At 40.3% G+C, this 24,377-nt stretch overlaps 1 protein-coding gene across 2 annotated transcripts in view; it reads right to left on the bottom strand.

Moving 5' to 3' along the window:
* ATG7 (autophagy related 7) overlaps window positions 1-24,377 on the bottom strand; it is a 236,153-nt gene that overhangs the window by 132,050 nt on the left and 79,726 nt on the right. For both annotated transcript variants that reach the window (XM_069484422.1, XM_069484423.1), the window contains exon 17: window positions 14,178-14,258. In XM_069484422.1, coding sequence (XP_069340523.1) covers window positions 14,178-14,258 — 81 coding nt within the window. The remainder of the gene's footprint in view (window positions 1-14,177; window positions 14,259-24,377) is intronic.

Consider the following 24,377-nt stretch of genomic DNA (forward strand, 5'->3'; position numbering starts at 1 on the left):
GGTTTGGGTTACCTGGCCTGTCACTAGTTAAGGTAGAAATCTCCCAGCCTTCTGGTATGTATTATATCCTTCGTCTTACCTTGTCAACAACTGCTCCAAGGTAGAAAAGTTCTACGATATTCTTTGAAGAATAATGATAGCTCTTCTTGGTAGTTACCTACCCTTATAGTACAGAGGAAGTATAAAGGATGAGAGTTCAAGTTTTTGTTCCTGTAATTTACTCACTCTATGACCCTAGACAAAGATTTGTCTACAAAATTGGGTGGGCAAGACAATATCTCCACATATTAGAAGATTAGATGAAGGAATGCAAAAAAGCTTGAAAAAGCCTACCAAACTAACAAAAATCAGTCTCTTTCCTCCTTTTCCTGCCTTGTGAGTGAACCATTCATTATTGCCTATGAGGGAACCATCAATGGCTCTAGCTAATTCACCATGGCAGGTGAATGGTCAGTTGACATTTCAGGTCATTCATCAATGGCTGCCAACATTATGCAAGACATGATATTCCAGGGTCAAATAGCAATATTTATTGTTCTATTATCTGTAATTTATTTTTAAATATTTCTGCACACATAGTGTGAACACATGCATGCAAGTACATGGGAACACGTTTATTCTCTCTCTACCTCCTGGGGGTAAACGGTTAGTATTTGAGGTACTCTAATCAGGAATGTATACTACAGGTATGGCTATTATAAATATATCAACTATGGCTTCTAAATCTATCCCAGAGGGTCCCCCAATGAGAAGAATGGTAGAAGTAATTTTTCTGATGAAAATAATAGTATTCAAGATATATGTGTTGGCTGGAAATATAGTACAGGGATCTCTAACCTTGCATATACATGTGGGTTGTAGGAACCTGGCAGACCAGGCAGCCTAACATTATCTGCAGTGGCACTCGGGGTTTAAATCTCTGGTCCTGGGTCTGGACACTTAAAGGATTCCAACACCTGATCCAACTAAAGGGCTAGGTATGTCCTATAACAAGAATTTTTTCACATCTGTCTCTACTTAACCTTTGATGTGAGATATATATTAAAGGGACAAGGATTGGGGCTTTTCCCAGTTTTTAAGAACATGCTGAATGACTAAATTTTGTGCCTGCTCGCTAATAAACATTCATATGTGTGGCACAATTTGGTCTGAGATTTGACTTTATTGTTACAGACTACCTGGTAGCATAATAACCTCTAATATTAGAAGCTACTGATTTCTACCAGAAAAAAACTTGCACTATTAGAAGCAGCAAAACCGGCTCAGTTCAGTTTGCAACAATTGTGGTGCATCAAATTTCCTAAATGAAACCTGTTGGAACATAACCTCAAAGCAGGAATATCATGATTCTGATCAAGCTGATGTACAAACTTGCCATCCTGGGCCCTCCAAGGGAAAAGGCTGTTTCTCTTCATGGGAAAACCACCGGAAGCTAGAGAGACAGCCTTGGGGTGTGGGTTTTGCTGGGCCTGGGCGCCTGCCAAAAATACCATCCTTCTGTTTCTTGGCCCCTAGAACGCAAAAATACTCAAACTTTTTTTTTTTTTTTTTTTAATGATTTTTCCCCAAACCACCTGGACTCTGTATTCTACTCAAAATGTCACTTAAACCGTATTTGTATTTAAAGGAATAGATGGGAGGCAACTATCCTACTTCCTCAAGTAAATGCAAACCAGAAATATTTGCATTTTCAAAACAGTACTGTCTTGGATTCACAGCAGCTATATGTCCCTACTCTCCAAATGTTTTTAAAAATACCTGAAGCTGAAAATTAACCAAAATGGGAAATGAATTATGTTTGTCATAAATAGTTCCTGAGAAAAAGCTTTAAACTCTCATCCCCCACCTTGCATCTATGCTGGAGGAAACCTAGAAGTTGTTCTAGCCCACAAGATTTTCCTGATGACACAGTTTGAAATGTAACCACAAGAAATACATTCCTCCAGGTAACAAGATTCCCCTTTAAAAGTACAAGTCCCCCCAAACACACCTTGAAGGAGCTTTACCAATCAGTCCTCAAAGCAGCTAAAAATTTAAAGTGGAATAATTTTTCCCACAAATAAGTATATTGGAATTCTGAGTATGAATTAATCCTACCACATCATTGTCAGAAATGTTTAACATGGTAGGAAAGTGAATTAGAAGTTGGAAATCCTAGACTTTCATGTAATCTCTCTGAGCCTCACATTCTCCCCATCTGATAGACTGGGAAGCTCTCTTGCTAGCCAATTCACAGGACACTTGAAAGGGATACTGGGAAAACATCCATAAAATGATCCCAAAGGGACAGAGAAATGCTGTAGCACTTGAGAAGATTAAATCAAGGCAGCTAATCCTCCCTGCCCATGTTGCACTAACCTCCAACTCATTTACAGCTGCTGTGAGAAAGAGCAAGATGATTGAAGCTAGAGAAAGGTTTCCAAGAAGCAATGAGGGACAGGGACAAGAACCACTGAGCTGGCAGGCAGCAGGCCTGGTGCTGAGCCCAGAACTGTCATCCTGGGTCTCTTCTGTCCCTGCTTCTAAGAGCACAAAGCATTCAGAGGGAACAGACAAGAAGCCTCCCCCAAGGTTAAGGCCAGTTCATCTAAAGTTTTAGGCTTGACACTGACTGTAGATACCTGTACAGATCCTTTGGCTTCAGGGGAAGAGAGAATTCATCCTCTCCCCCAATGCATGCTCCGGGGAATATTAAATCTCAGCTTCATTTCAGTCACTAGTTAAGCCCCTAGATTAACAGTCGACGTGAAAAGGGAAAAGGAAAGAAAAAGACATAAAATCTAATAACCTGCACATTAATATCTGCTCACCTCTTGAGGCCATGCCCATTGTAAAAAGAACTGTTTATCCTTTTTTGTTCCCCTTCCTTTTTCCTTTTTGTCAGCTTCTAAAGATGGAAAGTTTTTTTATGGCTGTCAGTGACAAAATGAGTGCATTTATGAAAGGAAATGGGACTGGCACCTTATCTCTGTTCATACAAAGGGGCAATGGAAAACATTTACGGATTGCCAACTACAGGACACCCAGCATACAAGCTCTTATTTAATCTTCACGACCACTAAAAAGGATATTTTAACTATTTAATACCTGAGGAAACTGAAGCTCAAAGTTTGAGATATTTGCCTAAGGTCACACAGTTTAGTGGGTGGCAGAGTCACCAAGGCCAGTGTTTGTTTCTGCTGCGCTAACTCTATCAAAATGTCCTGCCAGCTCTTAGCACAAAAGATAATACTTTTAAGTTCCCTTCTACTAGTGTTCTTATTCAGAACCATGTGCCATTTTAAGCTTTGCAGTACTTTATAGGGTTTTAAGTTTTTTCTTGGAAAAAAAAAAAAAAAAAAAAAACCCACCCCAAAGGTCAAGAATTCACCACTGCTGAGGCTACTAAGAGGACAATACTGTGAGATTGGAAGCAACTTCCCAAGAAGAATTTGTCAACTGTTTTGAGCTAGTACAGCCCAACTGAAACAAGCGCAGTGTACCCCTGGGAGCAGAGTGGGATAGGATGACGCAGGTCTAATTTTCCAGGTACCCTTTCAGTGCTTATTGGACTATTCTCAATAATAGGAAGCAGTGAGTGATTAGGCAAAGAATAGCAGACATTGTGAAATGAAACTCTTATTTCTCCAGTAGAGCCAGCAGACATGCGTATGTTTTTGTTTTCTTATCCATCATAGACATCATTCTACTACAGCAAGTCATTTCGCACTCATTTATTTTTTAAAAATCTGCATATGTTATGATTGAAACCAATTTTCATTATCAGTCAGGTCAAACTGGACAAAGAAAATCTGTATATGGGCATATTAGCAATTTTATGGAAGGTTTTACTTAGGCAACAAGTAAATGGTCTTAAGAAAATGCAACGTTAAGCTCATGTTTCATGTTTGGGATATGTGGGAGGTTTCAATGTAACAATGAGTAATTACCACTTGCCTCAATCCCCACTTTTTTTTTTTTTTTTTTTTTTGAGACAGAGTCTCACTCTGTTGCCCGGGCTAGAGTGAGTGCCGTGGCGTCAGTCTAGCTCACAGCAACCTCAAACTCCTGGGCTTAAGCGATCCTACTGCCTCAGCCTCCCGAGTAGCTGGGACTACAGGCATGCACCACCATGCCCGGCTAATTTTTTGTATATATATATATATTTTAGTTGTCCATATAATTTCTTTCTATTTTTAGTAGAGACGGGGTCTCACTCTTGCTCAGGCTGGTCTCGAACTCCTGACCTCGAGCGATCCACCCGCCTCGGCCTCCCAGAGTGCTAGGATTACAGGCGTGAGCCACCGTGCCCGGCCAATCCCCACTTTTGTTACCCTCTCTCTTCAAGGTCCTTGGAAGAGCTGACATAAAAGGAAAATGTGAAGTACAGCTGAGAACTAGGAGAAGTCAAAATGTTTCCTCCTGCCTTCACATGTAACAGAAAAATATACTTTTGCATGGATTTCTATCCCAAGCTGGAATGCCAATAAAGTTCTTACAAATATCCAAATGCTTGAGTGAATCCAGAGTTGACTACAAAGACACTTAGCTGCCCAGAGTTATTATGACAGGTAAATTCTGACTACTAGCTAGTATGACTTCGACACACCCTCCACAGTAGTCCTTGTGGGAGTCTGAGCAGTTATTTCAATGATACTGCCCTTTCTTGAGACACTACTGAATGCACACTTGAATACAGTCAAAACGGTTCTTCCCATTTGCAAAATTTGCTTATGTATATTCTAAAAATTGAGTGTTCACATTTGGCACACTTGCAGTCATTTAAGGACCACATACGGGATATTTTCCAATTTTAGTCTGATGGCTAGAAATTCAAGAAGTCTAATTTTGGTGTGTGCTTTAACCACCATTAGATATTCTAGAGGAGAGAAATCATGTAGTCTTTTCTTCCTTGTTAAGAAAAAATATTAGGGCACAGTGGCTCATGCCTGTGGTCCCAATGCTTTAGGAGGCCAAGGCAGGAGGATCACTTAAGGCCAGGAGTTTGAGACAAGCCTAAGCAATACAGTGATACCCCATCTTTACAAAAAATAGAAAAATTAGCCAGGCATGGTGGCACATGCCTGTAGTCTTAGTTACTCGGGAGGCTGAAGCAGGAGGATCACTTGAGCCTGGGAATTTGAGGTTGCAGTTAGCTATGATGATGCTACTGTACTCTAGCCTGGGCAACAGAGTGAGACCCTGTTTCAAAAAAAAAAAAAAAAAAAAAAAAACAGTAACAAAATTTTTATAATGAAAGAATTACTTAAAACTAGGGAAGTCCAGACACTCTAGAAAGCAATCATAAATTCAAGTCACAATCATAAATATAACAAAATGTTATACAAACAAGTCATAAGGACAATAATTTCAAGAATAGGATGTTCTCAAACAATTCCTTCACATCTTCTATGGCAAGAGGCTATAGTGATAAGTACTTTTAGAAATACATGGACAGAAAGGCTCTTCAGAAACCCTGCAGAAGTGCAAGCAAAACCCTTCGAAGAAGTCCTTGTCACAATGTGTCCTTTCATGAATATTAAGTCATCTTTGATGAATCCCAAAGGCTGCTTGTTTTAATACACTCTGGAAATGATCTTCCAACACAATAACAAATCATCAAAAGCATCAACTAAAGTAAATGAGATAGTAAAAGCGGGAAAGAAGTTCAGATGAATAAATATTCGGAACATTGTGCTGTAACATTTAATAATAGCTATCGTTTATGGTTTAATGACGAATCATACCTCCACACTAATAGGCAAAGGGCACTCTGCTACCATGTCTTAGCATCCTACTAGATTGTAAGCTCCCAGAGGGCACAGGCCATTTTTTCCCCCTGTTGTGCTATTCATTTATTTATCTACTGAATAATACATTAATTTTTCTCACCTTTCAAGACATATTTAATCAGTTCCTACCATTTGCCAGGAACTAGTTAGCCCCTTCCAAGCTAGGGACATTTCTTGGGTAAAAAAGGTTCAAATCCCTTCACATAACTGAATTTTACACTCATGCACTATATAACTTTACTATCTTGTCCAGAAGGACATCATCAGAAACTTCAGAGGCTATCTTTTATTTTTATTTATTTATTTATTTATTTTGAGACAGAGTCTCACTCTGTTGCCCGGGCTAGAGTGCCGTGGCGTCAGCCTAGCTCACAGCAACCTCAAACTCCTGGGCTCAAGCAATCCTCCTGCCTCAGCCTCCCGAGTAGCTGGGACTACAGGCATATGCCACCATGCCCGGCTAATTTTTCTATCTATATTTTTAGCTGTCCATATAATTTCTTTCTATTTTTAGTAGAGATGGGGTCTCGCCCTTGCTCAGGCTGGTCTCGAACTCCTGAGCTCAAATGATCCTCCCGCCTCGGCCTCCCAGAGTGCTAGGATTACAGGCGTGAGCCACCGCGCCCGGCCTATCTTTTATTTTTGGATGACACAAAAGTGAATATCATGAAATCGTTGAATTGAACTGATACGGTAGTAGTCATTAAAATAAACTCATGTAAATATATATTTGGGTGTTTTAAACATTCCATTTAAATAGTTATACATATTGTCTACAGCCTGTGTATGTATAAGCATATTTGTCCATAAAAGCTCTCCAGTTCAAGCAGATGGCTCCCTTATTTCAACGGCTGGGCAGCAGTTAGTTACTATTAGTACCTTTTCCTCCCTTCCTTCCTTCCAAAGCTATTGAGGGTGGAGGAGAAGGATGAAGATGAATGTATTATAAAAGAAAAAAGGAAAGAAGGAACATGAACAGATGATAGTTGGGGCCCTCTTCCCTGTAGGAGTCAAGTCGATGCATGCCACCAGTGGAGGGCGGACTAACCCTCACAAGTCTGAGTAGGGTTAGTGTCTTCTCCCATCCCCCAGTTGGTTACTGCTTGGCCTAAAGAAATGAAATAGCAGATCAAGAGACTACACATCCTCAGAGTCACAAAACAAACCCCAGTGGTAGATCAGCCCCTGCATCTCCCTTTACTACAGTTCAGGAAAACAAGCCCCAAAGAGAGATGGTGACTTCTCAAGGCCATAAGGAGAATCATGGTGGAGCTGGTTGCAACCCTCCTAAGCCAGTGTCTCATCCAGGAGAGCTTGGGAATGGTACCAAAGCAAAACTCACAGAGCAGGAGAACTAGAATCCACAGACATATCTCAGGGACCCAAGAAGCCATTGAAATTATCTGCAAAACTATATGGCTATGTATTTTTTCAGGGAAGCAGTGGTGACCATTTTCATCAGTTTGAATAAGGTCCATGACTCAAAAAATTTAAGAACCAAGGACTGGGTTTTGGGGGAGGGTTAAAAATGAATGAAATTAATTCCAAACTAAAAGGAGCCCAATTTTTCAATACTCTGAAGAATACACTTGGGCCAAGTAGTCAGTGGAACCATCTAAGGAGAACACAGCCCTAAACTTTCTGGGCTGGATGGTAGGAGGGATCCTGTAAGCAAAAATGTGTTTATGTAGGCTAGATGGGTCTCTGTAACCACAGATGATGGGGAAAGGAGTAGGCAGTATAAGCTCTAACTATTGATCAGGTGGTCTTGGAAGAACACAGGTCAGAAGTAACAAACAAGCCTGAGTTCTCTGGAATTACGGGAAAGGTTTTGGCAGTAGTTGTCAAAAGACATGAATACAAGGTTTCTACAGCCTTTCAGAGCCGGGGCAGCCTCGACCTCCAAATCCCTGACTCAGTCCCTCTCCTTGTACCTTCTTGTGGACAAATAGTGAACCCAGAAAAGGCTCCACACACCCAGGAAACCTAATGTGATTACAGGGGTCTTTGTTTTCTTCTTATTTCTGATGTCAACATCAGTCCCATGAGTGGCAAAGGCCTTGGTACTTGGCCACAAGGAACTGGATACATGTCAGCCATTGCAATTTCCCTGGGAAACAAAAAATATTTTCCTCACTCTATGGATGAAGAAATTAAAGCAAAGGGAGAAATGTCCAAGGTTTTTTAAGGAGGTAAAGAGCCAAGAGTTCTGAGGTTAAGTCATGTAGCTAAATACTCCTCACCGGCTCTGGCTGGATATTCCATCTCCTTCTGGGAACCAAGCAATTCTGGAGATTGGAGAAACACTAGTTGCTAAGGATAAGATGTGGGATACAGTTTACACCATACAACCATACATATGGAATCCATCACACATTAAAATAGAAGACTTGAGGCCTCGCTGGGTAATTGAGATAGGAAAAGAGAACCTGGGGGTTACTCATCATTTTCCAAATCAGAGATTTATGTCCCTTTTGGAAAGGAGAAGGAAAACCTGGCTGCAGCCCAGTTTTGAGTAATATTTGCCATTGAGAGGCTGTATGCAAAAATTCCTGGCACAAGCTTTGGAGAGCTCTTCCGATTGGGCTCTGGCCAGTCCTTGTAAATGACTGAGATTTAAAACCCTATCAAATCTGAGAAGTAGGGAGTATCTTTGACGCAGTACCATAAATCCCTCTATCTAAAGCTAATTTCAAATTGATAGTAGAAATATTTGGAAAGAAAATTATCCATGTATACCTACATTACACATGCAGATTCTTTAAGTCAAGAAGGATAGAGAAAAACAGTTACCAGTGATCTGAACAGTTGGATTGTGGTTATCTTCTTTGTCCTTAAATATATTTTCTGATTTTTCTGCAGTTAAAATATATTGCTTGTGAAATAAAGAATAAAATAAGATGAAGGAAATATAAAATATAAAAGCTAATAACCTAAAGCATCAGAGAGCCAGAGCTTATTTCATCCAACTGACTCATTGAACAAAAGAAGAAATGGAGGCGGGTGGGAGGGGGGACCTTGCTTGTGGTCACCTCAGTGGGCCGGCGAGGCATGCAAAGCCAGGACCCTGGAAATCCCCTGACTTCCTGCCCTCCACACTACACTGCTGCAGCTGCTGGATTCCTTAGCACCCCAAAGTTTGGTGCTAGGTGAGCAAGAGTTTTTACATGGAATTGTAAAATTCAAAACGGCAGCCTCAAATTTTATACAGAGCATACCAGAATCCAACTCAAAGAATGGCTGAAATGGAAATGGCACCCACAAAGACAGAAAGATAATTTGTAGGGAAATGGGTGTTCCAAGCTCAGTCACAACTGCTGTACTGAACAACTTCATAAATGTGCCATGTTTTCTGGCTTCTGGCTATCATATTAATACATGCAATCTTCCCTGCCTGGAATTCCTCTTGTTCTCTCTCCCAGGTGTTTCTAGAAATTCCTATTTGTCTAACATCAGCTCAGAAGTCACCCCCTGCAAGACCTTCCCTGGTCTTCCTGGCTTACAAAATTAATTGCTACTGTGATGCTACAGCAAGAGGACAGACCTTGAAGGTAGAACATATCCCAATGTAACAGAGATCATTATTAGCTTATAGAGCTGTCTCACCCTCTAGATAGTGTTCCTTGATGACAGTGGCTATTTTAATCATCTTTGTATCTCCGGCACACAGCAGGGACTCAAATGTCGGTTGAATAAATGAATGTCTGCTAACAGACACACAGTAAAACTAACCATTCCTTCCAAATCTATGATTTGCCTTTCTATCCTCTAAATGGTGCATTTGCTGAACTCTTAGATGACAGGTATTCCATGCTTCTTAAATAAGGAAATATGACAGAAGAAAGGTAGGATTATATAATATCAACAATTGGAACCCATTCTACTAAGTGAAGTATCCTAAGAATGGAAAAATAAGCACCACATGTACTCACCATCAAATTGGTTTCCCTGATCATCACCTAAGGGCACATTTAGGAATAACATTGATTGGGTATCGGGCAGATGTGGGTCGGGGAGGGGATGGGTGTATACATACATAATGAGTGTGATGCACACTGTCTAGGGGATGGATACATTTGAAGCTCTGACTTGGGGAGGTGGGGGGGCAAGGGCAATATATGTAACCTAAGCTTTTGTACCCCCACAATATGCTGAAATAAGAATAAAAAAAAATGGGCAGGCTGGCTATGACAATGGCCAAAAGAAAGTACAATTTACCATCTGATGCTACCACCTGATACCTGATATTTATTATTCCAACCCCACTGTCTCCCTATCACTCCTCACAACACATGTCCAGATGCACACAAAAAACTAACAGCAAGTAACTTTGAGAAGTTTAATCATAACCCATCAACAGAAGAGCCTATTGCTGTCAACACCAGAATAAGTATATTATTGGGGTTGCTAATCACTAATTAAAATCTCAAGATCAGGTTTCTGGGCACATCTTGCTACATCTGTGCTGTAGGCAGGTCCCAGATGGTATGCAAACCAAGTCTGGAGCCTGTTTCTTCATAATAGGCCGTTCCTGCAATATCACAAAGGTTGTAGATGACAGAATTGTGCAACAAGAGCAAGAAAACTCTGTAAACAGTCTCCTCAGGCACAGCCTTGCTTTTGCAGATCTGAGAGAAGTTTCTGGTCAAATTCTGGGTCTCAGAAATAAGGCTGTTGCATAAAACAGCCGAAGGTGCCTAGCTTTACTCCTTATAGAGAAAGAATAGTCATAATATTTAACATTCTCCCGCCTTCCTCTAGAAGTGACTGGGAAAGGGTACCAGGTAACTTTCTGGAGTGATGCCAATGCTCTATATCTTGATTGGGAGAGTGTGGGTTACATGGGTGTATATATTTGTCAAAACTTACAGAATTGTTTTAAGATTCATGCATTTCACAGTCTATTACTTTTACCTAGGAAAAAAAAAAAAACTGCACATATATTGAACTCTAGTTACTAGGTTTATTTTCTGTAGTAGTATGGCCTAGCAATTTTCAAACTAGTTTCTGTGTATTCTAGACTTAAGCAAGTGAGTAAATATATCCAGAATGAAAGCCAGGTTTTTCACTGTTGGAAAGGTAGTTACAAATATAGAAAGGGGGAAATTAACATCACCAAAGGGAATAAAATACATCACATGCCTCCTGACAGAATACAACATCACTTCTTTGGTACTCCTGCCAAAAATTCATAACCTGAGTCTAATCATAAGGAAACATTAGGCAAATCCAAACTGAGGGAAATTCTATAAAAATAACTGGCAAAATATCAAAATGTCGAGGTTAAGAAAGACAAAGAAAGGCTGAGGAATTTTTCCAGATTGAGGGAGGCCAAAGAGACATGACAACTAAATGCTATGCTTGATCCTGGTCCGGGAGAGAAAAACCTATAAAGATCATTAACTGGTACAAACAACAATATTTGAAATATAGATTGTGGATTAGATAATAGTAATAAGCAAGCATTAAAGCACCTGAATTTAAAAAGTGTATTTTGTTTAGGTAACAGAATGTCCTTATGCTTAGGAAATTTACATTGAAGTATTCAGTTGCAAAAGATAACAATGTCTCCAATCAAGAGAAAAATATGGGGAGGAGGAAAGGAGGAGGGAAGGGGGAAGAGAACACATACACATGGGGCAAAATGTTAACAACTGGTGAATCTCGGTAAAAGGTATACAGAAGTTCCTTGTACTATTCTTGCAACTTTTCTATAAGTTTAAAATTATATCAAAGTAGAAAGTTAACCAAAAGATACCCTAACTGCCCCACAATATTTAGGTGAAAGGCTAAAATAACAAAGTAACTCAATGCATTATGAGAAATTCTTTCAGGAATATTAGTTTCAAAATTATACTTTTCCCTACTGTAGTAACTCCCCAGTACTCTAGTTGGCTATAAATTCCTTTGCAGAACTAAAAACAACTCACATAAACTTCAAATAAGGTTTTTTGAAGTTTCAGTGACAGATATCATCATTTTATAAAGTTTTACAAGACAATGAACAGAAACTGAAATGAAAGCAATTACTCACCACCTGCCTCCCCCCCAGATTCTTTAATTTTTTTTTTGTAAGATAGAACAATTCATCTCACAGTATGTCAAGCTAAGATCAAATAAGGTAAGAAATGATTTGTGAGTAAATGGTTCGACCCTCTCTCTAAAGAGGTAGAGAAGTGTATTCTTTTCTATCTCAGGCTACATAAAAAGATGTATACACATATGTATATTTAATGAACAAGAGCATTATTACCCAGCAGAGCTTATTCTATCTCTCCAATCTTTCTGTCTCTATTTGTGATTAAATCAAGACACAAGCATGGCCTCCATAAAAAAAGCAAAAATGCTGAAAACTACCAAAGGAAAAAATTACTTCATGAATGTCAAAGGAGAAGTTTTTAAAAGTCATTTTTAGCCCCAATGAATCTTTTTTAAACAATAACAATTATGATATGATTCAGTATAAAAAGTATTATGCTAAATATGCATTAAGAAAAATTCACATGCACAGAGATGAAAATGTAATTGGATCTGTCATTTCAAAGTATTAATGTTGGGTTTGCAAAAAATAGAGAATGACATTCTCCTCAGCGAATAGAGAAGGTAGCCAAGTAAGTAAATGCTGTGTTTCTACTGTAAGGAAATACGTGCACCAATGAAGCAACCTTTTCGGCACAAAAGAAATTTAATACCCAGACCACATGAAAAGTGATCGCTATGGGAATAGCACAGCTGTTAAAATCCAAGTCAGTTTGTATTAAATTGTCCAGCATGTTTATGTAAAGCAGGACTCTCAGAATGACCACCAAGAGGAAATCATTTTGCTAACAAAAAAGTGATACCTACATTTAATTTAATGCTTATAACAAGCGTGAAAGAAAAATGCAAAGCTATTCTTTTTTAAAGAATATAAGGGCCCCAGTTAGCTGGTATGTTTTTTATTCTTTTATAAACAGTATATCAAGGGCTAATTTAATTAGAAATAGAATAAGAAAGACTGTTTGCATTTCACTTAGAGAACCCAATTATCTTTATTTCAATGACTAGCCAGACCTACAGAAAGCCATAGAAAAAGTTTTGGTACCGGTGCCAAATGATTTCAATATGAAAAATTAATACTGCCAAGTTATATTGAGACCAATTAAGCTCAGCCTTTCAAAAAAAATTACTCCACTAAAGAGCATATAATCCTAAAACACGCATTTCTGAAGATAGAAGTGCATGTAGAACATCCTTTAGCCCCTGACTTTAGCACATACAAGTTATCTTACAGAAACTACAGAAAGAGTGAGCCCAGTGTAGCTACTGACAAATGGTAAAGTTTAAATCTCCACATAGGCACTTGGGAGGCATAATGATAAAACAGGGCTTAGTCTACTTTCAAAGCAAAAAGAAAATAATTAACTTTTTGAGCATCTAAATTTAACGAAATTTATCAACACTGTTTGTCAAATCTACATTCAGTTTTTAGAGAAACTGGTCAGGATTGTGCTTCTCGTAAAATATAACTCAAGTAAAGTTTTCAAGAGAAGCTTGTCAACTTAGAACAGAGAGCATTTCCCCAGGATTCAATTCCTTCCACAGTGCCAGATGAAGGCTACACAGAAAAGAAGTACCAAATTATAACTGAGAGGCCATAGTTGGGGATTAGTGACCCCCAGCACTATTTTGCAAAGCACGAAAATCTTTACTCATCAAGAACGGTGTGCTTAAAAGCTCAGGTCAATCACTGGATGCTGCAAGGCTTACAGAGACACGCAAATGGAAATGAGCTATCAGACACAGTATACATGTAAAAATAACTCAGACGGTATCTCAAAGCCTGTTAAAAAATGAGATGCCATCACTACAGTTTTGAGATACATCAGCCGTTTCCCATTACAATGGGCAACATACCAGTTCTATTTTTAAAGCCTCTGGAAAGATCAAAGCTGAAGGGGACCTTTTATTGGCTCCCCAACCAGGCCCCTAATTTGTTTACTTTGTCACTATATGGATCTCCAAAAGACACACAGCCAGACTGCCTGGAATCCCCCACCGCTGTCGTAATGCTTAAAAATTGCTCTATGAGGGTCCACGCAAGGAGGGAACCCTCTGGGGAGGAACAAAGATCACTAAAGCTCAAATTCAAGCCGAAATTTCCATGATGAAGGAACTGACACAGGGCTAAAATACCTAACTCAGTCTTTCTCTGTACACTATAAATCAAGTTTTCTCAGGTTGGTTTCTCTATGAGAACAAATACAGATAAATGAAAACACGAAAGTCCTTTTTGGTTGTTTAGACCCCACCCCTCCCCCACAAAAGGCCCTTAGTTGGTTTCAATGGCGCTGGCTGGTAAGGCTGAGGTCAAATGCTGACCGGCTCACTTTTAAAAACAAGTCCCTCAAATGCAAAATGACTTACTTTGGAAGAACAAGCTGTACATTTGTCAAATGCCAGGCTGACAGGAAGGACATTATCAAACCGTGACAGAAATCCCCGGATCTAAAAACAAACAAAACAATTCACATCAAGCACGGAATGATCACATCTACAAAATGCACGTCTAGTTTCTGACGAGGAGGAAATGATTAATATGGTGGTCCTGACAGAGATTACTACCAAAAACGAGGTTCAACGGGAGTGTTTTCCCTTGTACTATCATCAGTTTTGGAAAGAACTGTATTAGGTCCTTTGTTCTGTGAGAAACCAGGGCTTACAAGCTTTTGAGATATTTGAGACCTAAAAAACAAATTGACTCCATTATACAACAAACAAGCTTCATATGCATTGTTTTAACAAATGTCTTCAAAAACATAACAGATCAACCAGTAGACTTTGACTCGACTGCCATGTGTGCGACAGTGAATATGGGACAGATGTGCATTTCTACAATACGGCACTGGGTGGGACCATGGAAGGACCAATACGGCACTGGGTGGGACCATGGAAGGCCCAATACGGCACTGGGTGGGACCATGGAAGGACCAATACGGCACTGGGTGGGACCATGGAAGGCCCAATACGGCACTGGGTGGGACCATGGAAGGACCAATACGGCACTGGGTGGGACCATGGAAGGACCAATACGGCACTGGGTGGGACCATGGAAGGCCCAATACGGCACTGGGTGGGACCATGGAAGGACCAATACGGCACTGGGTGGGACCATGGAAGGACCAATACGGCACTGGGTGGGACCATGGAAGGACCAATACGGCACTGGGTGGGACCATGGAAGGCCCAATACGGCACTGGGTGGGACCATGGAAGGACCAATACGGCACTGGGTGGGACCATGGAAGGACCAATATGGCACTGGGTGGGACCATGGAAGGACCAATACGGCACTGGGTGGGACCATGGAGGGAGAAATGGTCCTAAATATATATCCAGTTATTCGCTTGATTTGGAACAGATAGAGATAAAATAAATGTAAAACATCATCCAATTTATGGGGAAACAGCACCACCTTGAGCATGCACTTCTGGACTACAACTGGTTTACATTTACAGACTATCAGCTATAACCAGGTTTCACAAACTATGATTTAAGTTAATTTATTCAGATTATACCTCTAGAACTATACTCACACCAAAAGGGGAGTTTTAATGTGATATATCATTAAAATATTATTACTAAAAATATGAATGGTAAAATCGCTAAAGTCCCCACAAGACTCAACATATAATATGGCAGACAACACAAATCTTCCTAACTGTCCCATTTTAGTCTGGCAAAACTCAGGCTCAGGAAGATGAAACAACTTGGCTTGAGTAAATAGTAAGTGACAGAGCTAAGAGTCAAAAGTAGACCTCCTAAGCTGGGTGACAGGTTAAAAAAAAAAAACAAAACAAAAAAACACCATAAAAGCAGACCTCCTGACTCCAAACTGGCCCAGGCCTCCTCCCTCCTTCCTTCCTTCCCTCTCAAGATATCATAGCTTTGTTGTTCAATATCAGGGCTCCTTGCAACTTTAAAAACCTCACTTGAATTGAACAAAAGAATAAACCCATCCACCCAGTCAACCTCAGTTCCTTTATCCTATCACCAACATCCTCCCCACAAAAAATAAAACAAGACAAAAACCACTGGACAAACTGAAGAAAAAGACTTCCGAGTTTGAACAACTCCACGCCCACACTGCAACAGCGCACTTGCATGTGCATACTTGTCCTTAGGGAAAAAATCCAACTTTGATGGGACTGCCTGTGGAAATTAAAAAAATGTCCTTGTCAATATGCTATGTAATTTTGATATACAATCCAAGATCAAAAGTGTTTGGCAGAGATGATAAATTAGGTAGCTGGAATCAGTTTGATGGCCTCATTGTGAACCTTTGAAAATGAAACTCTCTTTTAGTTCCCTGTATCTCAGGAATGTGGTGACCCTTTCACAATCCAGTACCTGAGGCACATCAAGGGTCATACGCTTGCTATTCAGGACACTAAAACACGAGACATCAAAATGGCAGGAGAGACTTCAATGGCAAGTTGCAGATGGGAATGTTGAAATCCTTATGAGTTCTGGAGTTACAGGCTGGAAACAATGCTCCCGGTGAGCCTCCTCTATACCCCAATTACTTTGATAATAAGTTTATGTAGAAAAGAACTTTATCATAGTTAGCATATTTCCCATTAAAATGTTCTTTAACATGGCCTACATGTGAATGCCTCCATATGTGTTTCGTGGAAAGGTTTCTGCAATCTGTTTTCTCTCATTTAGCTACCATCAAGCTTTCTTTATGTCGCACAAAGAATATTGGTGATTTTCTGTGCTGAACTATCTCATGATTGGAGATGAGGAGGTAAAGCTGAGGGACAGGGAAGAAGCAGACTTAGGAGCAAAAAGGAAGAGAAAAAATGGAGAGGAAGGAAAGAGAAAAAAAACAATTGCAAAAAAAAAAAAAAAAACCCCACAAGTGGCAGGAACAGAAGAAAAAAGAGGCGACTGGCTGAGCAAGGGCCCACACACCATTGTTTCGCAGCCCCCCACAGCTCTTTACTAGGAAACTGTGTTTCATTTTCCCGGGAAATGAAGTACAATAGTATCTCTGTGTGGGGACTTTCCAATTCACCAAGGTGGTATCAGAAGGCCCAGAAGCTAACCAAAGTAATTCCAGTTTTAGATAATTTAAAAGAGGAAATCCTTCTCAGACTGATTTAAGAGATGCCTAAGGGCACCTCTACAGGTGGGCTTTCTCCCTCTGTTTAATGCAATAGGGTGTTACCTAGCTACATATTTACATGCTCATCTTCCTTAAAAGCCACTCAGCTCAAACATACCTCTTTTATAAATTCTCAATTTACCTACCATTCAACCTAGAAATAATGTCTCCACCATCTGAAATCCTTCTTTTGGTCTTTATGCTCAAAATAGCTTGAGTAATAGTTTTTTAAAATTAATAACAGGTTTGAGATATAATTCATATGCCATCAAATTTGTCTTTTTTAAAGTGTACAATTCAGTGGTTTTTAGTATATTTACAGAGTTTTGCAATCACCACCACTATCTAACTTCGGAACATTTCTATCACCGTCCCCTGCAAAGAAATCCAGAATCCAAAAGTGATTAGTCCTCATTCTTCCCATTTCTCAGACCCTGACAACCACCAATCTACTTTCTATTTCTTTTGATTTGCCTGCATGTATGAGTGGCTTCTTTCATTTGGCATAATGTTTTCATCCATATTATATTATATATATTAAATATATATCAGTACTTCATTCCTTTTAATTGCCAAATAATATTCGATTGTATGGATATATCACATCTAGCCATTCCTCTTAGGTATATACTTAGGAATGGAATTATTGGGTCATATGATAACTCTAAGATTTTGAGGAACTGACAAACTATTTTCAAAAGGGACTACACCATATTACATTCCCACTAGCAATGTATGAGGGTTCCAATTTTTCCACTTCCTTGCCAACATTTGTTATTGTCTCTTTTTTATTACAGCCATCCTGGTGAGCATGAAATGGTATCTAACTGTGGTTTTCATCTGCATTTCTCTAACGACTAGCAATGTCAAGCATCTTTCCATGTGTGCTTCTTGACCTTTTGTGTACTTCTCTGAAGAAATGTCTATTCAAATCCTTTGCCAAGTTTTAAATTGGGTTGTATTTTTATTGTTGAAGTATAACTCCTTTATATATTCTAGATACAAGTTTCTTATTAGATATATATATGACTTGCAAATATATTCTCCCATTCTACAGTTTGTTTTTTCACTTTCTTGAAGCACCACAGGTTTTGACTTTGGTAAAATCCTATTTATCCATTTTTTTCTTCTGTTGCTTGGTCTTTGGTATCATATATAAGAAACCATTGTCAAATCCAAGGCCATGAAGATTTATGATGTTTTCTTCTAGGAGTTTTACAGTTTTAGCTCTTTTAGGTCTATAGTCCATTTTGAGTTAATTTTTATATATAGTATGAAATAAGGGACTAAATTCATTCTTTTGCATGTGGAAATTCAGTTGTCCTAGTACTATTTGTTGAAAAGACTATTCTTTCCTCACTGAGTTGTCATCAGTTGGTCATAAATGTAAGAGCTTTTCTGGACTCTCAATTCTATTCCATTGATCTATATATCTATCTGTGTGCAAGTACTAAGTTGTCTTGATTCAGCAGCTTTGTAGTAAGTTTGAAACTGGAAAGGGCAAATCCTCCAACTTTGTTGTTCTTTTTTTTTTTTTTTTTTTTTTTTTTTTGAGACAGAGTCTCACTTTGTTGCCCTGGCTAGAGTGAGTGCCGTGGCGTCAGCCTAGCTCACAGCAACCTCAAACTCCTGGGCTTAAGCGATCCTACTGCCTCAGCCTCCCGAGTGGCTGGGACTACAGACATGCACCACCATGCCCGGCTAATTTTTTCTCTATATATTTTTAGTTGGCCATATAATTTCTTTCTATTTTTAGTAGAGACGGGGTATCGCTCTTGCTCAGGCTGGTCTCGAACTCTTGACCTCGAGCGATCCACCCGCCTCGGCCTCCCAGAGTGCTAGGATTACAGGCGTGAGCCACCGCGCCCAGCCTGTTGTTCTTTTTCAAGATTCTTTTGGCTATTCTAGGTCTCTTGCATTTCCATATAAACTTTAGGATCAGCTTGCATGCTATAATTACTTTTTTGGCTGGGCACAGTAGCTCATGCCTGTAATCCTAGCACTTTGGATGCCAAGGTGGGAGGACTGCTTGAGTCCAGAAGTTTGAGACCAGCCTGAGCAACACAGTGAGGCCCCCTCTCTACAAAAAATAAAAAAATTAGCCGATGTGGTGGTATGTGCCTGTAGTCCTAGCTACTTGGGAGGCCAAGGCAGGAGGATCACTTGAGCTCAGAAGTTCAAGGTTGCAGTAAGCTATACTAATGCCACTGCACTAGCCCAGGGAACTGAGCAAGACCCTGTCTCAAAAAAAAAAGAAAAAAAGAAAAAAATTATCTCTCTTGCTTTTAGAGGATAGAACACAGGCTGAACTACAGGCTGTGGTATTTACCCACAGCACAGAGATTTGCTCATAAGACATACTCAAAAAATTATGAAATGAACTAGTAAAACATAACCAAAAGCCTGCAAAATCATTCATATCTGAATTGTACAGAGAAAACAGGTCCCAAATAAACCACAGAAAAACTCTAATTTACCATTCATATTTTTTATTTTTTTTTTATTTTTTTTATTTATTTATTTATTTTTTTTGAGACAGAGTCTCACTCTGTTGCCCAGGCTAGAGTGAGTGCCGTGGCGTCAGCCTAGCTCACAGCAACCTCAAACTCCTGGGCTCAAGCGATCCTCCTGCCTCAGCCTCCCGAGTAGCTGGGACTACAGGCATGCGCCACTATGCCCGGCTAATTTTTTGTATATATATTTTAGTTGTCCATATAATTTCTTTCTATTTTTAGTAGAGACGGGGTCTCACTCTTGCTCAGGCTGGTCTCGAACTCCTGACCTTGAGCGATCCACCCGCCTCGGCCTCCCAGAGTGCTAGGATTACAGGCGTGAGCCACCGCGCCTGGCCTACCATTCATATTTTTCAGGCAATTTGAAGCCCTTCCCATCATCAATGCTTTAAATCCTAAGTACTACAAATGCACTGAATTTCTACAATAGGCTCTGCATTCTCTCAATCTTATAAGAACTGCATAAAATTTAGAGAGCAGAGGTTGCTACTAAAAATTTTAGCACCTTAGACACGCATAGAAATCCCAGAGCAATTCAAAGTCCAGGTACCTTATGCCAAAGTCCTAATAAATATATGCACACCTATTTTGAGAGACCAGGCCCCAACTAATGATCAAAGAAGATTCATTCCCTTGCTTGGGTGGAGAAAAATACACCATGACCTTCCTACTTAGAAGTGTGCAAAGTCTATGAAGCAATGTGCTCAGTTAGTGTTTTTCTAAACTTTCCTCACCAGAAGCAGACCCCAGAACTTGATTCAAAAGGTTGGGGTGCGCCCTGAGAATCTGTGTGCTTAACAAGAGCCCAGGGTGATTCTCATCAGGCCAGCTAGTGAAACTCGATGCTTTCAGTCACCAGCCTTAAGTATGCTTTCCTGTGCTTTGCTCTGTACCACTCAACACCACCTGTTAGCTGTCAGAAAATGAGTAGAAGCACCTAGCAAGCTTCTAATTCTTCCCAAATTTTCTAAAAATAACACTACCACACCACCTAATTTAGTCTATATTAAATGTAGTCTATATTAAATTAACATTTAAATTAAAAGGGTTTTTTTAAAAAGTTATTTCTCCATCCACATAGGAACTAAAACCTCTTTTTCAAGGTAAAGTCTCTAACTTTTGAGATGGCACATAACTTACTCTCAACTCTTGTTCTATTATTAATATTTTTGCAGTCAATCTCTCCTTATAGTCAGGTAGGTATTAAACAGCTTTTCAAAAAAAAATTTTTAACTCTTTCTATAATAAAAATAAGCACATGACAGAACAAAAGAACAAGCAGAAACTAACCTGCGCTGCCATAGCATATTTACTTCCATTTTCCTGTCTTTAAAAAATTATTTAAATATTTACCTTCCTTTTAAACAGACTCCTTTGAATACTGTTTTCTCATTCTCATTCCTACAGGAGGAAAACTCTGCCAATTTCACTTACACAAACATACACCCCAAGCTTTGTGACTAGAGAGAGAGATTCCTCAAAGGGGCCAAACTTTGCCCACCTCTCTGCACATTTTGTTTATTTTTAAAATTTGTACCATTTTTTTCCCCTCTTAATACAGAAAAGAATGAAGAAGAGATTACAGTGGCCCATATAAAAGTTGGATCAGTGGTTGCCTGGGGCTGAGGGTGGAGATATAAACTAGGAGGAGGCACAAAGGAACTTCTTGGGGTGATAGAAATATTGTGTATCTCGTTTGTGGTGGTGGTTATACATGAGCATATACACTTGTCAAAATGTATTAAACCGGGCTGGGCACAGTGGCTCAAACCTGTAATCCCAGCACTCTAGGACGCCAAGGCAGGAGGATCACCTGAGGCCAGGAGTTCCAGACCAGCCTGGGTAACAAAGCAAGACCCTGTTTCTACAAAAAGTAAAAAAAATAGCCAGGCATAGTGGCTTGCACCTGTAGTACCAGCTACTTGGGAGGCCGAGGCAGGATTGCTTGAGCCAGGAAGTTGGAGGCTGCAGTGAGCTGTGATGGTGCCACTGTACTCCAGCCTGGGCAACAGAGCCAGACCTTATCTCTTAACAAAAATAAAAACAAACAAAAAAAAAACCCCACGTATTAAAATGGGTGCATTTTACTATATATAAATCACACCTTGAAAACGGTGATTAAAAATTATTTACAGTCTTGATTAACTTTTTCAAAGTGGTGCGAAAAGGTACAAAATGCAAAGTATAAGTCCCTATGTAATAGAGGTAAAAGTCTGAAAAAGGGCAAAATGTTTTACAATTTGTCTCTTTAAAAACCCCCACCCTTTTTGGGAATTAAAACCTGCATTCCTGCCCGAGGACAAGAATCAAAGGGGCAGGAAAATATACTTTGCTGTTTGTTTTCTAGTATCTTAAACCACAGGAGATGGCTCAACAGAATTGTCCAGACAAAGGTCATGAGATCTTCCTCACCAGAGATAAGGTCTACCAAAACCACCAACTATAGTTGAATAGCCCCAAACCACTCTATGTGACACTGGTCACAAAGACTCAAACCACTGAAATCCCCCCTTTAAAAAGCCCTGTATTTCTGCTTAAAGGCAGGATGGCAGTCTTCAGAGACACTCATCTGCCCCCCTCCTCATTTGCCGGCAAATTAATAAACTTTTCTTTCCTTTGCCTCAAACTACTTGTCCTTGTTCATTCTCACTGATTCGGCCTTGGGAACACATACTGAACTTTCAGTAACACCTACAGGCCCCAATCCCTCTATCCCAAAATAATTGCCAACATGAGCATCCTATGGAGGCTTCTAGGAAAAAGAGCACTGTATGCATAAACTAGCTCTACAATATGTGTATCTTTGTTACCTCCTAAATATTTACCCCCCAATGATAGAGAGGGGTAAATATTCTTGGCTCTAGTCCCACTCATCACCCCCCCCACCCCCCCAGCCCAAAGGGCAAAGCAGCTTGAGTGCAAATCCCTGTTGTCGTACCTGAGGCACTTGGTTATAGTCGAGCTTGGCTAATGGGGCCTTAGAAGACAGGACACAATGCCCTCACCATGGGGAGAGAAAACGCGGCACACAGAACGCAGAAAGCATCAGAATGCGACCTTTAAATGGTCATTTGGCCTTGCTCCCAGGCCGTTCCCAGCAGCAGAGCAGCCGGAATTCATTAGGCACACCTGTGTGTGTCTAATTAGCACCCAAAGGCTCTCAGGCAGAAACACCTGTTTGGGCTGGAGGTGTGTGCTGGGGACAAGTTGTCAACGGTCCTGTTAGAAACACAGCTAGTGTTGGTGGGAACACAAAATTCAAAGATTTGTTCAAAGAGCAGAATTAGGTCTATGTTGCCTTGAGGAGTTAAGTACTTTGTCCCATACGATGCCACCAAGCAGCTTTTTTTCATAGACTAAAGTAATGGTTCTCAAATACCTAATGTCCCTGGAGGTTTTCACTCAGTGGCTCTGGGATGGGCTGGGAGATGTGTATTATTAATACGAACTGGCTCCTGAGGTGATTTCGATGGAAGGCCAGGTATCGGAATCTCTGGATTAGGTTGTCTTCCAATTGAATCCTAAATGACTCCAATTTTATACCCAGAGTTATGCTCCATGCAACAGCCAAATCTTATCATATCATGCCTCAGCTTTCAATGGCTTCCCCGTGCCCCTGGGTTAACTTTTTTTTTTTTTTTTCTGAGGCAGAGTCCCGCTCTGTCACCCTGGCTAGAGTGCCGTGGCATCAGCCTAGCTCACAGCGACCTCAAACTCCTGGGCTCAAGCAATTCTACTGCCTCAGCCTCCCAAGTAGCTGGGACTACAGGCATGTGCCACCATGCCCAGCTAATTTTTTCTATATATATTTTTAGTTATCCAGCTAATTTCTTTCTATTTTTTAGTAGAGACGGGGTCTCGCTCTTGCTCAGGCTGGTCTCGAACTCTTGAGCTCAAACGATCCGCCCTCCTTGGCCTCCCAGAGTGCTAGGATTACAGGCGTGAGCCACCGTGCTGGCCCCAAAGGTCCAAATCTTTAAAATGGCCTAAGCTTTCCTGCCTCCTCCACTGTGCTGCCATAACTCACTGTCTCACAGGTAAACTGGCCTTTCAGTTCCTCAAATTCTCACCCATTGTCTCTGCCTCTCCTAAGCCCCTACTAAAGCACTCACTCCTCTCCCTCTTCCCTTCCACTTAAACAACTGCTCCCTGCTAACCTTGGACACTGTGCAGGAAGGCGTGTCGTCCTGGAATAATGTGGAAAATGATGCTCTACGGGAGGGAGGCACTGACATCTACTGAGTGCCATGCCAGTGTCCACCGCTCTGGAGCACTGCATCTCCTTGTGGCCTTGATACCATTCTGTGGACTTTCTCCTAGGGCTCAAGAGAAGTGATATGTCTTGCCCAAGGGTCCACAACTACCAAGTGGCAAAACCAGGAATCTGAATTCTGTTCTTCCTGGCTCTAAAGCCTGGGAAGAAAGCTGAAAAATAAAGAGATAAAAAAAAAGGAAGAAATAAAGAGAATGCCAGAGGAATTTAAAGTTTTTTAAAAACACCCTCCAAAACAAAAATTCAACACCTAGATGGTTTAACAATTGAATCATGTGGATTCAATTATCCTTAATCAACTGAAAATTATGCCCAGCTGGTTACAAAAGAAACAGATCAGAATAGAAAGGAGCCTCTTTCTGGGCCACCCACACCTAATTTTTCACCTAAGCTGAGTAAAATCAGCTTGGGAGCCAAACCTCTAAGGGAAGCTAAGATCCCATGCCCAGAAACAAACAGCCATTCTGGGAAGGCACAGTTGCAGCCGCAACTGGAACCTGCTGCTTTAACTTCACACCAGCTTCCAGCAGGCCTGGCAATATTTCTAAAGCTTGGAGTTTGGATAAATAAAAACTAACTCCAAATCGATCTTGGACGTTGAAAAGAGTCTTAATCAAATTCTATGCCAAATGGAGAGTTTAGCAATTGCAAAACCCTAGGCACACCACAGT

The sequence above is a fragment of the Eulemur rufifrons genome, chromosome 10, assembly GCF_041146395.1.
Source record: "Eulemur rufifrons isolate Redbay chromosome 10, OSU_ERuf_1, whole genome shotgun sequence".
Lineage (NCBI taxonomy): Eukaryota > Metazoa > Chordata > Mammalia > Primates > Lemuridae > Eulemur > Eulemur rufifrons.